Below are 16,359 nucleotides of genomic sequence, written 5' to 3'. Positions count from 1 at the left end.
AATGCTGTTTTTAATTGTACTATTAAAGGACTGGGTCATCTTTTTTTCTGTCCCCTCAGCCAATTTGGTATTTTTGTTTTAAGGGTATTTTTAAGCTCAAATTAAAATTTGCTCAAATAGAAGTTCCCATCTCATACTCCCTTTTTAAGTCAAATAGATATTTTCACAGAAAAATATTAGGCTGGATGAAGCCTGCAGGAAACTTGCTTTTTTAGGTATTCCATCCATGTATTTCTAATTATTTATTTTTAACAAAAAGTAATGTAAGTAGAATTAAACTTCAGACAGAGAACAGAGTCAATTTATGAATTTCGATAATTATTTTTTTAGTACTTTAGAAAATCATTTATGTACCTTCATATAAGGTAAAAAATAAATAAACATTCAAGGTTAATGAAAAGGTATTCTTATTAAGATATTTTTTTCAATTGTTATTCATGTGTTTCACACAATAAGTTATAATGTTACACATATATCGGTAGTGAAATCATTTTAAAATATTACTAGGCGCCTGGCAAGTTGAAAATGTTGATTCGCTTGAAGCTGTTCAATTTTAAATTGGTTTCTGTAAACTTCAATTAGTTTAATCATTCTCTTTTTTTTATTTTTACACAAATTTCATATGTACCATTCAAGAAAAATACAATACAAGTTGAGGGATCTACACAAAATTAGTTAACACATCGCATGATTTTGGCTTCCTAGTGGTGCAGGATTGGAGACCTAGCTAAGGACTATTTTTAAGAGTTTACTGCTTTGTTTCACAAAAAGATAAAAAGTATGTGAAAGATAAAAAAGGAAAAAAGTAGAGTGGTGTGAATTTTTAGTGATTGAAATAATGAAACTATAAAGATATATAAACCCTACAGACCCTCTGAAAGATAATTTTACTTGGTTGTCGGAGCTACTTCAAGTTTTAATGTTGAAAATAAGTTAAATAAATAGCTAATGGAGTTGAACAGTGAACAGAACATTAAATCGCTCCCAAACGCCTCTCACTCCTAAATATCATTTCACATTCCCAAGTATAAGTTTTCGTGTCCTCAAGTTCGTAACCACGAGAAGATATTTCATATTTGTTATAGGTGCCATAAAAATGAATTTTAAAAAGTATAATTTCAATCTTAATTCAAATAATAAGAAAGACATAATTTTTATATTTAACTTGTGGTATAAAAAAAATTCCTTAATGACATCGTAAAACTCGTTAAATTGATATTGAAACTAGGTTAATACAATTTAAAACTAACCATAAGAAGTCCAAATGTAGTTGCAAGTTTTAAATTGTGTATCAAAATCATTTATAAAGCTTTTTTTTTTTGTTGTTGTTGGGGGGGGGGGGGTAACGATCGTCTGTAGGTGATTTTTAACTGCAGATTGATCACACCCAAACTAAGTATTTTGTATTTATCTGCCCTTATCTATGACCGTAAAATCATTAACGCGCAGTACATTCTACCCCTTCCTTTCATCTCATTACCATCAATAGCATAGAACACTGTATTTTGCACATCATGGGACATTGTTAAATCGTCTTTCATGAGTAGCCATCACGAGACTGTTAGAAAAAGGTTATCCATTGCGTTTAACCAATTGGTATAATATATAATTGAGGGAAGTTTAACGGCAGATGTATCTTTTCATTCCAACATGATTATGCGAGATCACGATGGGCTATAATTGAACAAGAGGCTAGTAACAGTTACACAACAGGGTAGATTTGAACTGAGACAACATAAAGAATTTAAAGGGGGAATTCAGTTGATAAATAAGACAATAAAGAGTGGATGACTAAACTTCCCCTTAGACAACCAATATTTCACAGCCATTAATGGTTGTAAACAGAGAAGTTTGCTTGATGAAAACAGGTAAAATTATGCCTCCAAAGTTCCAATCAAGAGAAACAGCGAATAGAAAATTACAGTTACTAGGAAGTAGAAACTTCTTACAGGCTAAGAATAAATTGGGAGAACAAATTAGGCTTAGTTACATTTTCAATGTTGAAATCAGGTGGCATGGTGAGCTCTCAAAAGAAACTAAACAGCTTCAACCTACTACCCCATTCAGCTGCATTTCATAATTTTCCTACACAAACCACTATGATGTCCACTTATATTACCAGAATATATTGGTTTCTCACCGATTCCCTTTTTTTCCTACCCCTCTTTATGTACAAACATGAAAAAGCAAGAAGCCGAAGTGGATAAATGTACAGCAAAATCTTTCCCCACTTCAATATAGCTTTGCAAACGGATCAATTATGGCAGCGCCAATATGATTTTCACACATTCATAGACAGAGATTGGGTATGTTCCTTATCAGCATTATGACTACTACTGCCATGGGCAACACCATTGCTAAGTTTCTCTTCCCTCGCTCCTTCTAACTGCTGTGACTGACTACCTGATGAATCTCCAGTTCCAGAGTTCAATACAGTTGGATGCTTGAGATACATCTCAGAAGCATCATGGAGCAACTTCATCATGCCACCAGAATCTGAACCAGGTGATAATTCTTCTTCTCGCTCTGGCTGGATATTGAGGTCGATTTGTCCTTTGAATGGTGACATAGATGATTTTATCCGGTTAGGATCATCATCAGAACCGTCATTACCCTCTTTGTTCTGGTTTGGGCTACTATCACCTGTGTTACAAGGCAAGGAATCTTCATCAAGTAAAATTTCTGATGAAGGTAATGGTTGAGGATGCTGTTGCTGCTGCTTTTTACGAGTTGTCTCTGCTTCTCTTTCTGATTGCTTCTTTTCACGCCGTAACATAAGCGTACGGAAGCGTCTCTTCACAGTTAAGCAGACATTACATGTGCATGACTGCTTATGTTTGGGGCCCTTTCCACTGGGAGGCTGAATACAAACAATGCAAGAGCAGCCAGGTCTATGACGTGGGTGCTTAGTTGTGGCCTGGGCAGATGCCGGTAGTGCCTCACCCTCTCCCAGGATAGCTAGATTTGCAAGTGTGTCAAGTCCTTCCAAAGCTTCAGCATTATCAGGGTCCTGCTTAGCGGCCTTCATTTTCTTGGAAACAGCTGTTAGACAAATGAATTTAACAACATAGTTTTCAAACTCTAGTTTTGCCGTTCATAGTATAAAATATTGCATCGTACATGACAAGGAATCTGAGACATTTGTTCAAGCAAAGCAATCAAACAATTCAAACCTGAATTACAAGGAGGTAGCAAATTCTCAAGTTCTTCTGCTGTCAGCTCTTGCGCAGCTGAACAAGACGATCTGGCAGCATAGAGGAGTTATTGAATAAAACTAATGCACTAATACATCAGTTGCAAACTAATATAGGTTTATAATAAAGCTTGGGCAAATGATGTTGTGGGACAGCCTTGTTAGATTAATAAATTAACATGCAAGTAAATATGGACTAAGTTAAGGGGAAGGGGATGAAAATTGCTGATGTATCTTCTTGACGTGATGCATATATGGTACATTGTCAATTTTTCAAACCCCTCTTCCATTTTTTATATTCTGTCCTGCCAACCACGTCCTAGATGTGGAAAGATATGTTACCTATTATGAAAGAAAGGATAACCATCTTTACATTTTAGCTAGATGTCTCAAAATGTTCAGAAAGACCTCTTAAACATCACACGACTTTTGGTCCATAACAGTGGTCTAAAATATGAAATACATTCTTATTCGCTCAAGAAATTTATTAATTTCATCTGCATAATTGCAGCCCAAAAAAAAATGATAACACAATGAGAATTAAGAATTAAGAGAGAATCATTCTTCTACCTCTCTGGATCCCATGAATTATAAGAACATGTCCACTTTGATGGAAGAAGTGCACTTGCTGGCAATTTACGCCACTTGAGACAATCTTCACATTGAGCCCACTGGACCTTTTCACTGGCAAAAATAAAGATCATTGATGGCAATTAATTTACATGCTTAAATTAAGAAAATTAATAATTGTCTAATTGAAAAATCAATGTGTTTCTCAGGAACTTAGTGATAAGATGTGCACAGGATTAAAAATATAAATATAACATCTCTACAGAAGGTGCAGAAACATTAAAAAACCAATGCTTGTCTGCAGGTGAGAGCAACCGCACAAAATCAAATCCAATAGATCATCATAATAATTTTTGAAAAAATCTAGGTTTCCATTAGCCATGCTATATGCATACAGGTATACGACAGAACATCATTCCACGTTCTCTGAAAATTGTATAATATATTAACAAATACATAAATATTTAAAAAAACAAATATAAATAAAAGCGACCAAAATCTATTTAAGGATAAGTGATTTACCCCACATTATCACTGGTAAAAATTGTTGGCTTCCCAAGCACTGGAGCTTCCTGTAAAAGCATTCTCGGCATAAAGGTTTCCACAATATACTAGTAAATTCCTCAAATGAATACACCACAAAGAAAGATGACAACAAAGACAGATACTAACATTCCAATCCAACATTGGATGAACAAGTCTAGTGACTAACATCAATATTCTAATCCAAATTTGAAGATAGATAACATTCCAATCCTATGTTGTTTTAGTTCAAGGGTTGGACTACAAGGAAAAAGAAAGATTTAAGAACTCGAAGATTACACAATCCTCAACTAAGACCAGTTGCGAATCTGATATGACATCCATGAGCCTACTAATTCAATAAATAAGATGGAGTTATTGGATCAGTAGGTAAACAGAGATGCCACAACTTGGTAGTTGTATTCCAGAAGAAGTAACAAGGTGACATGTGGTGAAGGATTTGGGGGAGAGTTAGTTATGCTGAGTGGGCCAGACATTGGGCACTCATGAGGGGTACGGGAAGTTGGTTATAAGAGAGAGACAGAAACATGAGCTGGAAAGAAAAGAATTGTAGTAAGAATTGGGCCAAGGCTTGGGCAAGAGAGTGAGATATTCTCTTGCATTGTTTTTCTGTTTTACATTCATCATCGTTTCTGCGTTTAGACCCTGTTACCATTGCCATTCAGGAGAGATAGGATCTTATGTGCTCTTTCTTCTTCTAGTGATTAATTGCATCAGAATCATTCATGGTAATTAAATGCACAAATTAAGACTCCTTTCCCTTTTCCTGTCTGCTCCAGTTACTACAGAACTTTCATATTTCTACTCACAAATCTAAGAACGACATATTGGATTGACTATAATTCAACAATGATTACATAGTTGATAAACTATCGTACCTGCATCATGGACAAATTAGAAGTTCAGAAATATCATTTGGTTAGTTTTATGTAACTATAAGATATAAAGAAATACTCTTCAATTAATGTTCATTATTGGAAATCACCTTAAGAAAGACTGTTCGAATGATAGGTTTAGGCCATTACATCACTAAAAGTATAACAACATAAACAATCCAAAACCATTCAGAAATGAAGCAAGAGCAAAGGTACCTCATATTCCTCAAATTCAAAACCTTCAATCACCACAATGCTTGGAACATGGCTAGGAGGGGGACGGAGCAGACCTTGAGCTTCTTGCCATGTAATCTTCAGCTCTATTAAATCCTCATTTTCAATTCTTAGTCGTTTACTCTTTGAACCCAATATGCTGCTTTTTCGCTTTCTAGATATTAAAGATTTGCTCCCCAGGGCTTCTTTTGCTATGTAGCCTGACTTATCAACTTTAGACCATGAATTAGGATCAGCCAATTCAGCCTAAGCAACAGATAAAAATGCAACCAAGTATGAGAATATCTTAAAAGAGAAACATGAACATTACAATGTGGTTAGTTATTTGATACTAACTTCACCATGTGTAGAAAATCCATTTCCAGTCTTATTGGTTTCATTGTCCTGACAAAAGAAAAATTAGGCAATTAAAAGGTGTATATTTTCAGTAGACAAATTAAAATTCACCAAACTATATAAATAGATACCGGATGTATTAAATATGCAAAATATGCAACAAAAATAATAAATTATTCATTAAATAGATGAATTAGCCATTATTAGAAAATATCCACAACTATTAAGATTAGCTACTGTACCTAAGCAGACTCTAGACAATATACAAAATTGAAGTCTGAACATACAATACGGCAAAGTAGAAACTTCAGACTATCCCAAAAATATACATGAAGGCAAATCCAGATTCTGTACATATTCCTAACTAATTTAACATTTATAATTATCCAACAAATGCCCAGCTAAAGAAATAGCAAAGTAATCAAAAGCTTCAATTAACTACACAATTTAGACAAACATATCAGTACACCTCAGAGAATTATACATTGAAGCAGTTCAAGCAATTAATTACCTGATCGGACGGCACAGCACTTGAAGCTTTTCGAAATCCCATCACCAACCTCCCTTCTGGCTCCAACCGGCTAAATGTTACTGAGGAAATCAATTCACGTGAGCCACAAAACTAGAACTCTTAGTCTTAGCTCCCAACTGATTTATCAATCACAGCAAGATGGTGGTACAACACACAAAAATAAGGAGCAAAAATACACAAGCACATAAGACAAAAGGATTCCACAAGGGAGTATCCGAGGCAAGATCTTGGGAGCACAATAATCAAGAAGACCTGAATACAAGCATAAATAATATGGCCAGTATTACCAGGCAAATTAATCTCAAAGAAAATTTAGAGGAAAAAAATCCTTTGGATTGAATAAAACAGCATCAAATTCAGTTGTGAAAGAATTTCAAAATAGATGGTATTAAAGAATATCAAGAACTTCAATTGTCTTAGGTTATCTTTCACCTTACTTTGGTCCTTTTTCCATGCTTTCTTTATCTAAGAAAAATCCCTTTTTAATTAAAATATATGTTTATAAAAAGTAATTATGCAAGTACCTTTTAACAAAAAACCTCAAAAAAAGTTGTTTCAGTACTTTACTTGTAAGTTAAAAAATAATAGCTAATGCAAAAAGAGCTCTAAAAAATTTTGTATTATAAATCACTATTTTTTCCTTAATTAGGTAGTTAGTCTTATTGTTAATGAGCTTGGACTTGTGCAAGTAGTGTTAGTACTTGACCTAATTATTAATGACCACACGGAGGTTCATACAAATCTGACTCATGAGGCTAAAATTTTACTTAGCAGGAAGGGAACAAGAAGAACAAGCTACATATCCTAATACAAGAATCACTTTCATGATAGTCTTACCAGTGTCACCAGCCTGCAACTGCATGGACTGTATGCATGGAGTGACACCCTCTAAAACATACATTCTGCTGTTATTGTTTGGCCAGAAGCGAAATTGAAATATCCATTCCTTGCCTTTTGCATCAAGGATTTTAAGTGGCAATCCTTCGGGCTGGGAAATTGGTGGGAAGTAGGTCTGTCTCATGGAGCAAAATATAACATTATATTATAACCCTCAAATATTCAGCAAAAAATAAGATGACTATGCCAAAGTAAAAACAGAACACTGCAAATGCCTAGAAGCAGTCTCACAATTGCACCAGCAATAAAAAATAATACAGATGACAAACTCCACTCTCCAGTTAATTGAAATTTGAAACCATACTTGAGCAACATGTAAATATTGCATAGCATCCTAGTATATATATCATTAAAACAGTTGAATTATCAGTACATTTAACAACATGCAGTTTTAAAATGCTTCTGAAGAATAATATTTTCCATGTTCTTAAAAGTATAAATATTGTTGGGCTGACTATGATCGGCTTTACATATTTCCCCTTCCCCTTATTTTATTGAAGAAGTTTAATTGAGAGAGTGCAAAAACAGAGGACAAGAAACTTTCCAGAGCAAAGTAATACACAAAAAAAAAAGGCACATTAGTTCAACAAAGTCTGACCCCCCATAATCAGTCAAAGGAATACCCAAAAACTTACAATTAGCAAAGATCACAAAAAAAAAACTAGAAAGACTACATCAAATGCAGTTTGGGTGAAAACCTTTTCTGTATTATTCTAGCATTATGTCTAACCAAATACATCACATTATAAGTAAATATTGATATCTCCCTACACCCCATGAAGAATTAACAAGAATATGATTCAACGTTCCTCTTCCAGAAATGATGATAAAAGAGTTCATGCCTGAAACAGATAATCAGTATTAATCCTGTTAAGTATCATAGTTTATACAGAGGTTTTGATCTTAAATGGAGCTTTAACCTTTCAGAAGAAAGTAATATGTACTGAATGGTGAAAGCAAAGGATTACAAAGGAAGAAATGAAAAACCTATTTAAAAGCAAAGAAACCAGAAGAGAGCAGAGAATAATTCAGATCTAAAGGAGCACTGTACAGGGAAGAAAGTTTATAGAGGTGAGGGAGGCAAACCAAGAAAGAATATCTGCCCACCAAAATTCCTCCAAGAATTGGTTACAGGAGCCATCCCTGACATACAAGAATAGTCAGGCAATCGAAGACTAGTCTTGATATCTATACAAATTACAAGGGCACCCAAGAAGCTAAGAAAAAAACCATCTAGACCTGGATACTTTTCATCAATCAATTCCCAATTTGCTTTTCGAGATCACTCCTCAAAATGCCAGGCAAGTCTTCAAGCCTCTTCATCAATAATAAACACCAGTCTAAGCCATCCATTAAAGGACTATAAAATCCTTTTCAGTGTTAAAATGCCTATTAGTGACATCAACTGCAACAGATCAGGAGTTCATACCTTTATTTCTTAAAACCTCCAGCTAATCAAACTCTTCATCCTTTTCCACTAGTTACATCATGGAAGAAACTAAGTTGGCCTACACACCCCTTTAGTCAGTTTAAGCCTTACATCTACCTCCAACCAATCTCTTTTTCAATATTTCCTTCTCCAGTTTCTTAGATCTAAGAGTCCAAAAACCTTTTGTTCCTCTGCTTCAGCTAATCTTCCAAGTCATAACTTGTTCATGAATTTTTATCATTCCTAAATTGTCAAGAGTCAACACTACATCCTTCCCTCCAACTGTTGTAAAACATGTGATGAACAATGATGAGCCCACAAATAGGACCTCAAGTAATCTTGCTAGACTCTATAACTTCAGTTGAGCATGTCCTAAGTTAGGGGATACTTCTTGTTAAGTCCCATTTATTTGGTCAGTTTCTATGGCCAAGGATATGGCTTCTCAATTCTCATATTGATATTTTCTTGGTTTTTACTCCCTGATCCTGAAATGATACCATTCCCAATCTTAAGTATGCAGTTTACCCCTTCCAGTTTCTCAAAACTTTCCAGAGAAATTCAAGTGAGAGGAGAATATTAATATTATGTTAGATGAACTTACTAACTAAAAATTAGCACCTCATAGGACAGTATATAGTATATACTAATATATGATCCAAATAAAGAGTGCATCATTCACATTTATGGGGTAAAACAAGAGAATTAGTGCATGCAGGGAATACAAAAGGAAGACAGTCAATTGTTAACTATTATAAATTCAGTTTATTATGAACATAAAGCATTCACAGAACTTATACTCAAGCCAAAAATACTATCCCACTCTTAGCTTGAAGAAAGAATGTCAAGACCAACCTCAGCACACTTTTTGGGTAGCACTAAACGCCCAATTCGCCCAGCATCACTAGCACTCAAGGTTTTTTGAAACAAGGGAGTAATTACAGAATTAGAACTTGATTAAGTTAAGGAACTGTACTTCCATTATGGCTTTAGATATAATTGGAAAAATAAGTGCATTAAAATAATTGTAAAAATAAAGCAACAACACAATCATTTGTGATTTGAAGGATACTCTATAGATATTTGCTGGAGCTCCAGATCAGTACACCTGGGCCAGTACCGAGGAAGTAACTGGTTTCTTCCTCGAGCATCAGCTCGAGGCCGCCCATTGCGAACCTGTGCTTCACCTGATGAGTCAGGTGCTAAATGCATAGTGCCATTAAATTGCTTTCCCGGAGGAAGTGGTGTTTGTTGTGGATGATTTCCTGTTACCCCAAGTTGGCCATTTCTTTCATTTTGTGATGAATAAGGTACAGGCATACCAAATGGTTGAGGAGATGAATCTTCCTTCAGAGAAGGAGGCTGTTGGCACATACTTAAACATGAACTTGATTTGTCCTCACTCCTCATCCCTACAATATAATACAGAATCTGGTTATGTAGTCATCTTTAGTTTTATCAGAGACAATTCCACCTCCTAAACAAAGATAACAGAAAAAGTATAGTTCAAGGAAGGTCAAAGTCGCATTACCATTCATAAGCATCATTTCCCGTGAGCCAAGCTTGACACTCCAATTAACTGATATTCCAGTCAAATCCTCATTTTTCTTTTCCAGGGCCGAGGCAGGTAACCTTTCATTGCCATAAATTTTGTCAAAGCTATTTGATAATTCAACTAAAGAAGGCACATCTGGAAGCAGGTCAGATGAAGAAGCTGAATTGAACAGACTGGGCGCTTGCTTCCATGGTACAGGACCTGATCCAGCTAACTGACTCCAACTTTTGGCAGATAAGTCTCTAAGTCTATCCGATAAACGATTTTGAAGGGAAAAAGATTGTGGCCATGGCAGGTTAGATGGCTGAGATACAGATAACAGAATACAGTCACCATTCCAAATATATTTCATCCAAACATAACTTAGTAATGAGTTATTGTCCAAGCATCAAACCACAACAATCAATTGCAGCTCACTGACTTGACAGTTTCACCCAAGAAAAACCTTTACCTTGTACTCCATCAACAATGAAATGGAAACTTCTCAAGTTCATTTCACTAGAATGGAGCAAAATAGGGTTGCATATAACCCCCAGGACACTCATGCTACACAAAAGCACCATAGCTTAAGCCCAAACAAGAGAGGGAGAGGAGCAAATGTGCTCAATGATTGAGAAACCTACCAAAATAATATTTTTGCGGGCACAGGCAAAGCATTCAACTCCTCCAGGATCCAACAACACAAATGCATGACTTGAAACAATACACCCACAATGAATCCGCTGCAAAGATCAATTAGCTATCAGTTAAAACTACATAATTCAAACTCAGCTTTGGGAACCTGATTTGCATCTAACATAGCAACAGTTTCTGTAACATTAATAAGGAACTTCAAGCAATTACAATAAAGATTTGGCTCACCTTCCTACAAGTTTCACAACTCCTCCAACCAGAAGCAGTAGAGTGAAAAATCTCACAGAACCTCCCTTCTTCAAAAGCAGATCTAAGGCATCACAGAACAACCAAATTTTAAGACAGAATAGCACATATGCTTCACACAAGAAAACAGTATCAGAACACATATGATAGGCAACAAGCACAATTAATTACACATGGCCAGTTATATTTTTTATCAAAACATTCATTATCAAGTACAAGGAACAAAAGTGCATTTATTTATTTGTACTTTATATCATAGACAAATAGTGAAAATGAATGTTTATGGAATCAGTAAGGTCAACCTCTGCTATTGAACCTATTAAAACCTTTTGAGGCAGAGAGAACAAAATTCTTTTGACTAGATAACGCATTAGATCCGTCATGGAGTTCATTCAGTTTGTACATAATTCATGTGCAGGCATAAAAAGTATTAACAATTTTGAGAATCAATTTGATATGGGATGAGCAAGGCAGAATTTGATTTCAGATGAGTGTTCAAAGTGCATAACCTACTCACATTAACTAAAATATACAACTGCTTTCAGATGAAAACAGAAAAAAGACAGATAAAAACCACTATAACCAGAGAAGATGTAGAACTCAAACTAGGCATTTGAAAAATACACATATCTCTATGTAAAGAAAAATGACTGGAATTATGCGCAGTTCACATATCACATGTAAAACAAGTTCATTATCACATGTTAAAAGGCATTCAGTATGAATCACATGAATTAGTATTTAGGAAATTGCACTCATTTTTAGGCTTGGGAATAGTACCTTCTTAGTCTATATAGTGTCTATACATATGGGTGTTTTGCATAATGGAAGCACTGAATAAGAAAGCTTTTCATTCAGATTTTACACTTTAAATACCCTATTTCTATTTCTCTCTTCCTCTCCCTCTGAATTCCACATAGTATTAAAGCGGTATCATCCATTGTCACCTGTCCCATCACAGTCGTACTTCCATGTTCCTAAAATACAGAACTGTTCAAATTTTGTGTAGCTTTCTTCTCTATTTTTGACCACCTTCCCAACAGCCATCTCCTCTACCAATGATCTGTTCCGGTAATATTTTCTGGTGACCTGCTGACAATGACTTCAACCACTTTCCAGAGCCTTGTCCAACAAACTTTCAGCAACCTTAAAACACTGGTTACCTTTTTGGACAACCTTCCAGTAACTTTCCAAGGATATTCCTGCCTAGATGTCATATCTGTTGACCTTCCAGCAAATTTCCAGCTATGTCAATTCCCATCTTTGTCTATTTCCAGTTGTTTCAACTTTTCAGCTGTGCCATAAATCCTGCCATCCTCCAACTACTGTTTGGACGAGTGTTTATTCTGTTCAATCTCACTCTTCACTTGATTTGATGTGTTTTCAGATCTTGGTGAGTTCAGCGAAGCTCAAAGCCTTTGCTGTGTTGTCGTTCCAGCAATGCTCATTTCTCTGGCATCTCCAGCAGCCCTATTTTGCCTTTTCAACTGTGTATCCATATTATACTTCTCTTTCATTTAAAAAAAAAGGTTTACTCATAAGTCATAAGAAGCCTAAACCTTAGTAAGTTTTAACTTGAAGGGGACTTTCAAAATTATGAGCAGTTCATCTATTACCTGATAAATGAGTTCATGTATCACATGTTAAAAATTAAATGCATTTAGTATTTAGTAAATTGCACTCATTTACTCTTGGCCTAAAATTTAGTACCCACTTAAGTCTAAAGAGTGTCTATATGATAAGTATGGAACTTTTGCATAATGGAAGAGCACTGAATAAGTTCAGATTTTACTCTCAAAAATACCATACCTCTATTTCTCTCTTTCTCCCACTCTAAATTCAAAAATGACATAAAAAACCATCACTGGAAGAAAAAAAAAGGGAATAACCTCCATGACATAACACCTACTGATTCACTGAAGCAACAGAAAGCACAACAGTCATGGCTCATTAGTAAGGAGATCTACAGCTAGTGGCAAAAAAAAAGCATCCTTTTAATATTAAAGTTAAGCTTAATGAGGCCAATCGTAATATCATTCACAAGATCATTCCTGATTCCTATGGTGAGAAAAATATTTTAAATAAAACATTGCACAGACACACAATTAGGAAATATTCCTTCAGCTTCCCTCCCCCTCTTCAGATGAGACAATATCACCATGCTAACATGTTTAGTAATTAATATCACATGGCACACTTACAGCAATAAGGGCTTCAAATGCTATAGCATATTGCATAGTGCTTTCAAAAAATATGACATTAATATAAATATATTTGGTAGATTTAGGGTTTGTTTGTTTTATACAAGAAACAATTCTTTTCACTATACACAAGTTCCAATGTGGAATCTGTGAATAAAATTAATTTGGGCACACATTCAAATTACATTCAACAGCTCAAGATTAATTCTACCCAACTTTAAAACAAATGATCACTAAATACAATTCAAAATGACAACAATGTGCAAATAAACTACTAATGTATATATGCAAAACTAAACTTGCAGTGAAAAAAAATAACTCATACAACTCCAAATACCCAAAATCTAAAGGAATTATCATTGATCCCACAACAACCCACCACTATCCTATTAGGTACAATCAGCTACATGGAGTAATCATTATCATCATCAAGCTCTGCCAAAAACCATTTTTTTAGCAAAACAATTTAGAGCAAGGTATTTTTAACTTAAAAAGTTTCTCCTCTCAAGATTTACCCAGTCTTACTCTAGCCCTTTTAATCAAACTATCTTTCATTTGATCCATTTTCTCTCTGAGCCTCTAGTTGCCTTCTTGTCACGTGACCAAATCAGCTAAGCCAAGGATCATCTCTTCAACAAACAAGTGCTACTCCAACGGTCCAACTTTTCCTCCCCAGGCATATCCGATCCTAATCTTTTCTTTTCTTTTTTTCTTGAATGTCTACTTCAGCATTCTCATATCTGCTATACCTTTCTTTATGCCTTGATGACCATTCTTGTCCCAACAATCACCAACATAAATCAATGTTGGTCTTATGTCTATCCACTAAAATTTTCCTTTGAATTTGGTAGGCACTAGACCAGAGATACAGAGGTTCCAAGAGAAATCAAAATGCAAACTCTGTGGATGTCAATCTTGCTGGATGATAAGTGGAGCAAGGACTGGGGAAAAGAATGGGGTTTATGGAAGTCCAATATCAGGAATTTAAAGTTATCATGGCACATATGGATAACACAACAAGTGACATGGCAGCACTTAGCAAGACACTTGCCAAGGTACAGTTATAGTGTAGCACAAAGGCCAGTTGCAAGAGCCACAGCTCACTATTAATAAATATGCCACCAATGCCCATGGTCAACAAACACACTAACCACAAGAGCTCATACAAAACATCTGTTCTAGTCAAGATATTGACAAGAAACAGCTCAAGATCCAGAAAAATATATGACAAGCGCCAATCCAGTCTCCATGCTAAACTTAGTAACTTAGTTCCGAATTTGAAAAACTCCAGAACTATAAAAGTGCCCATTACATTACATTTAAGACGTGCATAACTGTAAGAACTAGGGAAATAAAAGTGGTGTGTGCTGGGAAGGGAAAGAAGAGTGAGCTAAATCCAGTCTGTAATCCATACCCCCAACCCTCACCATTTAATTCAAATTAATCATAGTCTTGTCTCTTTCGTTGAAAACTAATTCATAGCACAAACCTAAAACCCTCTAAAACAGAAAAAATTTATAACAAAGAACTAAAGTAGTAAAATTTGTCCAAATTTGCAGGAGAAATGCCCAAACCTAGAAACCTCAGTTAATAATCCCAATCTCTTAAACTAACTGCCACGTGTTACTTGCTCCAAAATCTAAATTAAAAAATAAAAAATAGAAGCAGAAACATAAAAGCATAACAGTATTTTAAAAAATAAAAAACTAAAGAAATAGGAATTTATATTTTTTTAAAATTCAAATAGAAACTGTACAGTCAACAAAATAGTGAAAGCCTTAAAATCACTTAAAATCACCAACCCGCATCGATCACATAGCTCGGCTAGGTCTCCGCTACGAAGTCTCCAACCTTTCTTAGGTCTTTCGGGCTTCAATTCTTTGCACTCCGAATTGAAACAGAGCTTCGACGAAGAAGATGAAGCAGAGGCCATAGAAACTCGAAACCCCTAGGAATCCACAACCGCAACAGGGATGCGCGAGGGCTCAAAGGGTTGGTGCGCCCTGATCTGCAATTAGCGAGAAGAAGGAAAAGAGAGAGAAGGAAGAGGGTTTTAGAGAGAGAAAGTAGAGAGCTAGGAGTGAGTGTTTTTTAAGTGAGAGAAAGTGTGAAAACGGGTTTTAAAAAGCCTTAGTTGTTACTGTTCATTAGGCGTCGTCGTTTTTCTCTCTCTTTCAAAACTTTTTCTTTCTCTCTTTCGCACTCCACGGAAAAAATGGGAAAAATCTATGTTATTATTCTTTTATTATTATTTATCTCATACAAAAACAATCAAAGTTTTAAAACTGCAACGCCACCAATCAATCTCTTCTTCCCTTAGTTTAGCCTCTGTTTGTTTTCAAATCAAAGATGGATTGATGTAATAAAATTGAAAATTATTTAAAAGCTAAGTAATTATTTTAAAACACCACATATATTATATTTTAATATTTATATCTTACATAAAATTAAGCTCTGTTTACTTTAATAATAAAACACTTTATTCACATGATAATCCAATAATTTCCATACTATTGAACCTTAAAAAGAAAAAATTGGTAATACCATTGTTGTAGTGTTTCTATATATAAATAAAACAAAAAAGTATATAAAGAAGGGTTAAAAGCGAAACGGAGCAAACACGACAAGGGCAGATCGGTAATTATAAAGGGTTTGACTAGTGCCGGACACGTTGGAGTCGAAAAGAAGGAATAAGGATAATGAGGGCACGTGAAAGGAATGGAAGGAGCGAGTAGAGTAATATTTCAACACGCTGAGAGTGGGATGGTGAAGTTAAGATAGTCAATTACTAACTTGCATGGCCCCGCGTGCTCCCGCTACGCAATCACGTAGTAACTCCTGCAACTTCCAACGCCTTACTTATATGGTGTTTGCATAGCGCAGCTTCTATCAACACGCGCTGTTCTGTGTTGTTTTTTTTTTTTAGTTTTGACGTGATATTTTAAATGTACTATTTATTATAAACATATTTTTAAAGTATAATAAAAAATATATTATTTGTATTTTTAATTAAAATCTTAACGCAAGGAGATGCCTTGGAGATACTGCCCAAAATTAAACAGAACCATTTTGAAGACACAAATAGTTTTTATATATTTTACAAAATTCATTATCAAAT

General features: G+C 35.0%; 1 protein-coding gene across 1 annotated transcript; it reads right to left on the bottom strand.

The window, feature by feature from the left end:
* Positions 1-1,740: 1,740 nt before the first annotated feature.
* Positions 1,741-15,338, bottom strand: LOC113864881 (B3 domain-containing protein Os07g0563300-like). Its single transcript, XM_027499087.1, has 14 exons — positions 15,044-15,338; positions 11,023-11,104; positions 10,785-10,883; positions 10,138-10,465; positions 9,679-10,018; positions 9,462-9,558; positions 7,121-7,295; positions 6,263-6,342; positions 5,752-5,799; positions 5,398-5,661; positions 4,286-4,335; positions 3,764-3,877; positions 3,174-3,244; positions 1,741-3,042 (listed from the first exon to the last, which is right to left on the bottom strand). The coding sequence occupies exons 1-14, from the start codon at positions 15,172-15,174 to the stop codon at positions 2,282-2,284; spliced, it is 2,640 nt and encodes an 879-aa protein (XP_027354888.1). The 5' UTR covers positions 15,175-15,338; the 3' UTR covers positions 1,741-2,281.
* Between the last annotated feature and the right edge of the window lie 1,021 nt (positions 15,339-16,359).

This window comes from Abrus precatorius, unplaced genomic scaffold (assembly GCF_003935025.1).
Source record: "Abrus precatorius isolate BTA unplaced genomic scaffold, Abrus_2018 Scaffold10, whole genome shotgun sequence".
Lineage (NCBI taxonomy): Eukaryota > Viridiplantae > Streptophyta > Magnoliopsida > Fabales > Fabaceae > Abrus > Abrus precatorius.
This window is presented reverse-complemented; position numbering and strand designations above follow the sequence as displayed.

What these genes read in the sequence shown, in the direction of transcription:
- LOC113864881 (XM_027499087.1), bottom strand. Translation starts at nt 15,174, where the DNA reads ATGGCCTCTGCTTCATCTTCTTCGTCGAAGCTCTGTTTCAATTCGGAG. An exon ending in GTTGTGAAACTTGTAGGAAG is followed by an intron (nt 10,884 to 11,022) that starts GTGAGCCAAATC and finishes TGATCTTTGCAG; the next exon opens with CGGATTCATTGTGGGTGTAT. An exon ending in TACCCAAAAAGTGTGCTGAG is followed by an intron (nt 7,296 to 9,461) that starts GTTGGTCTTGAC and finishes TCCATGAGACAG; the next exon opens with ACCTACTTCCCACCAATTTC.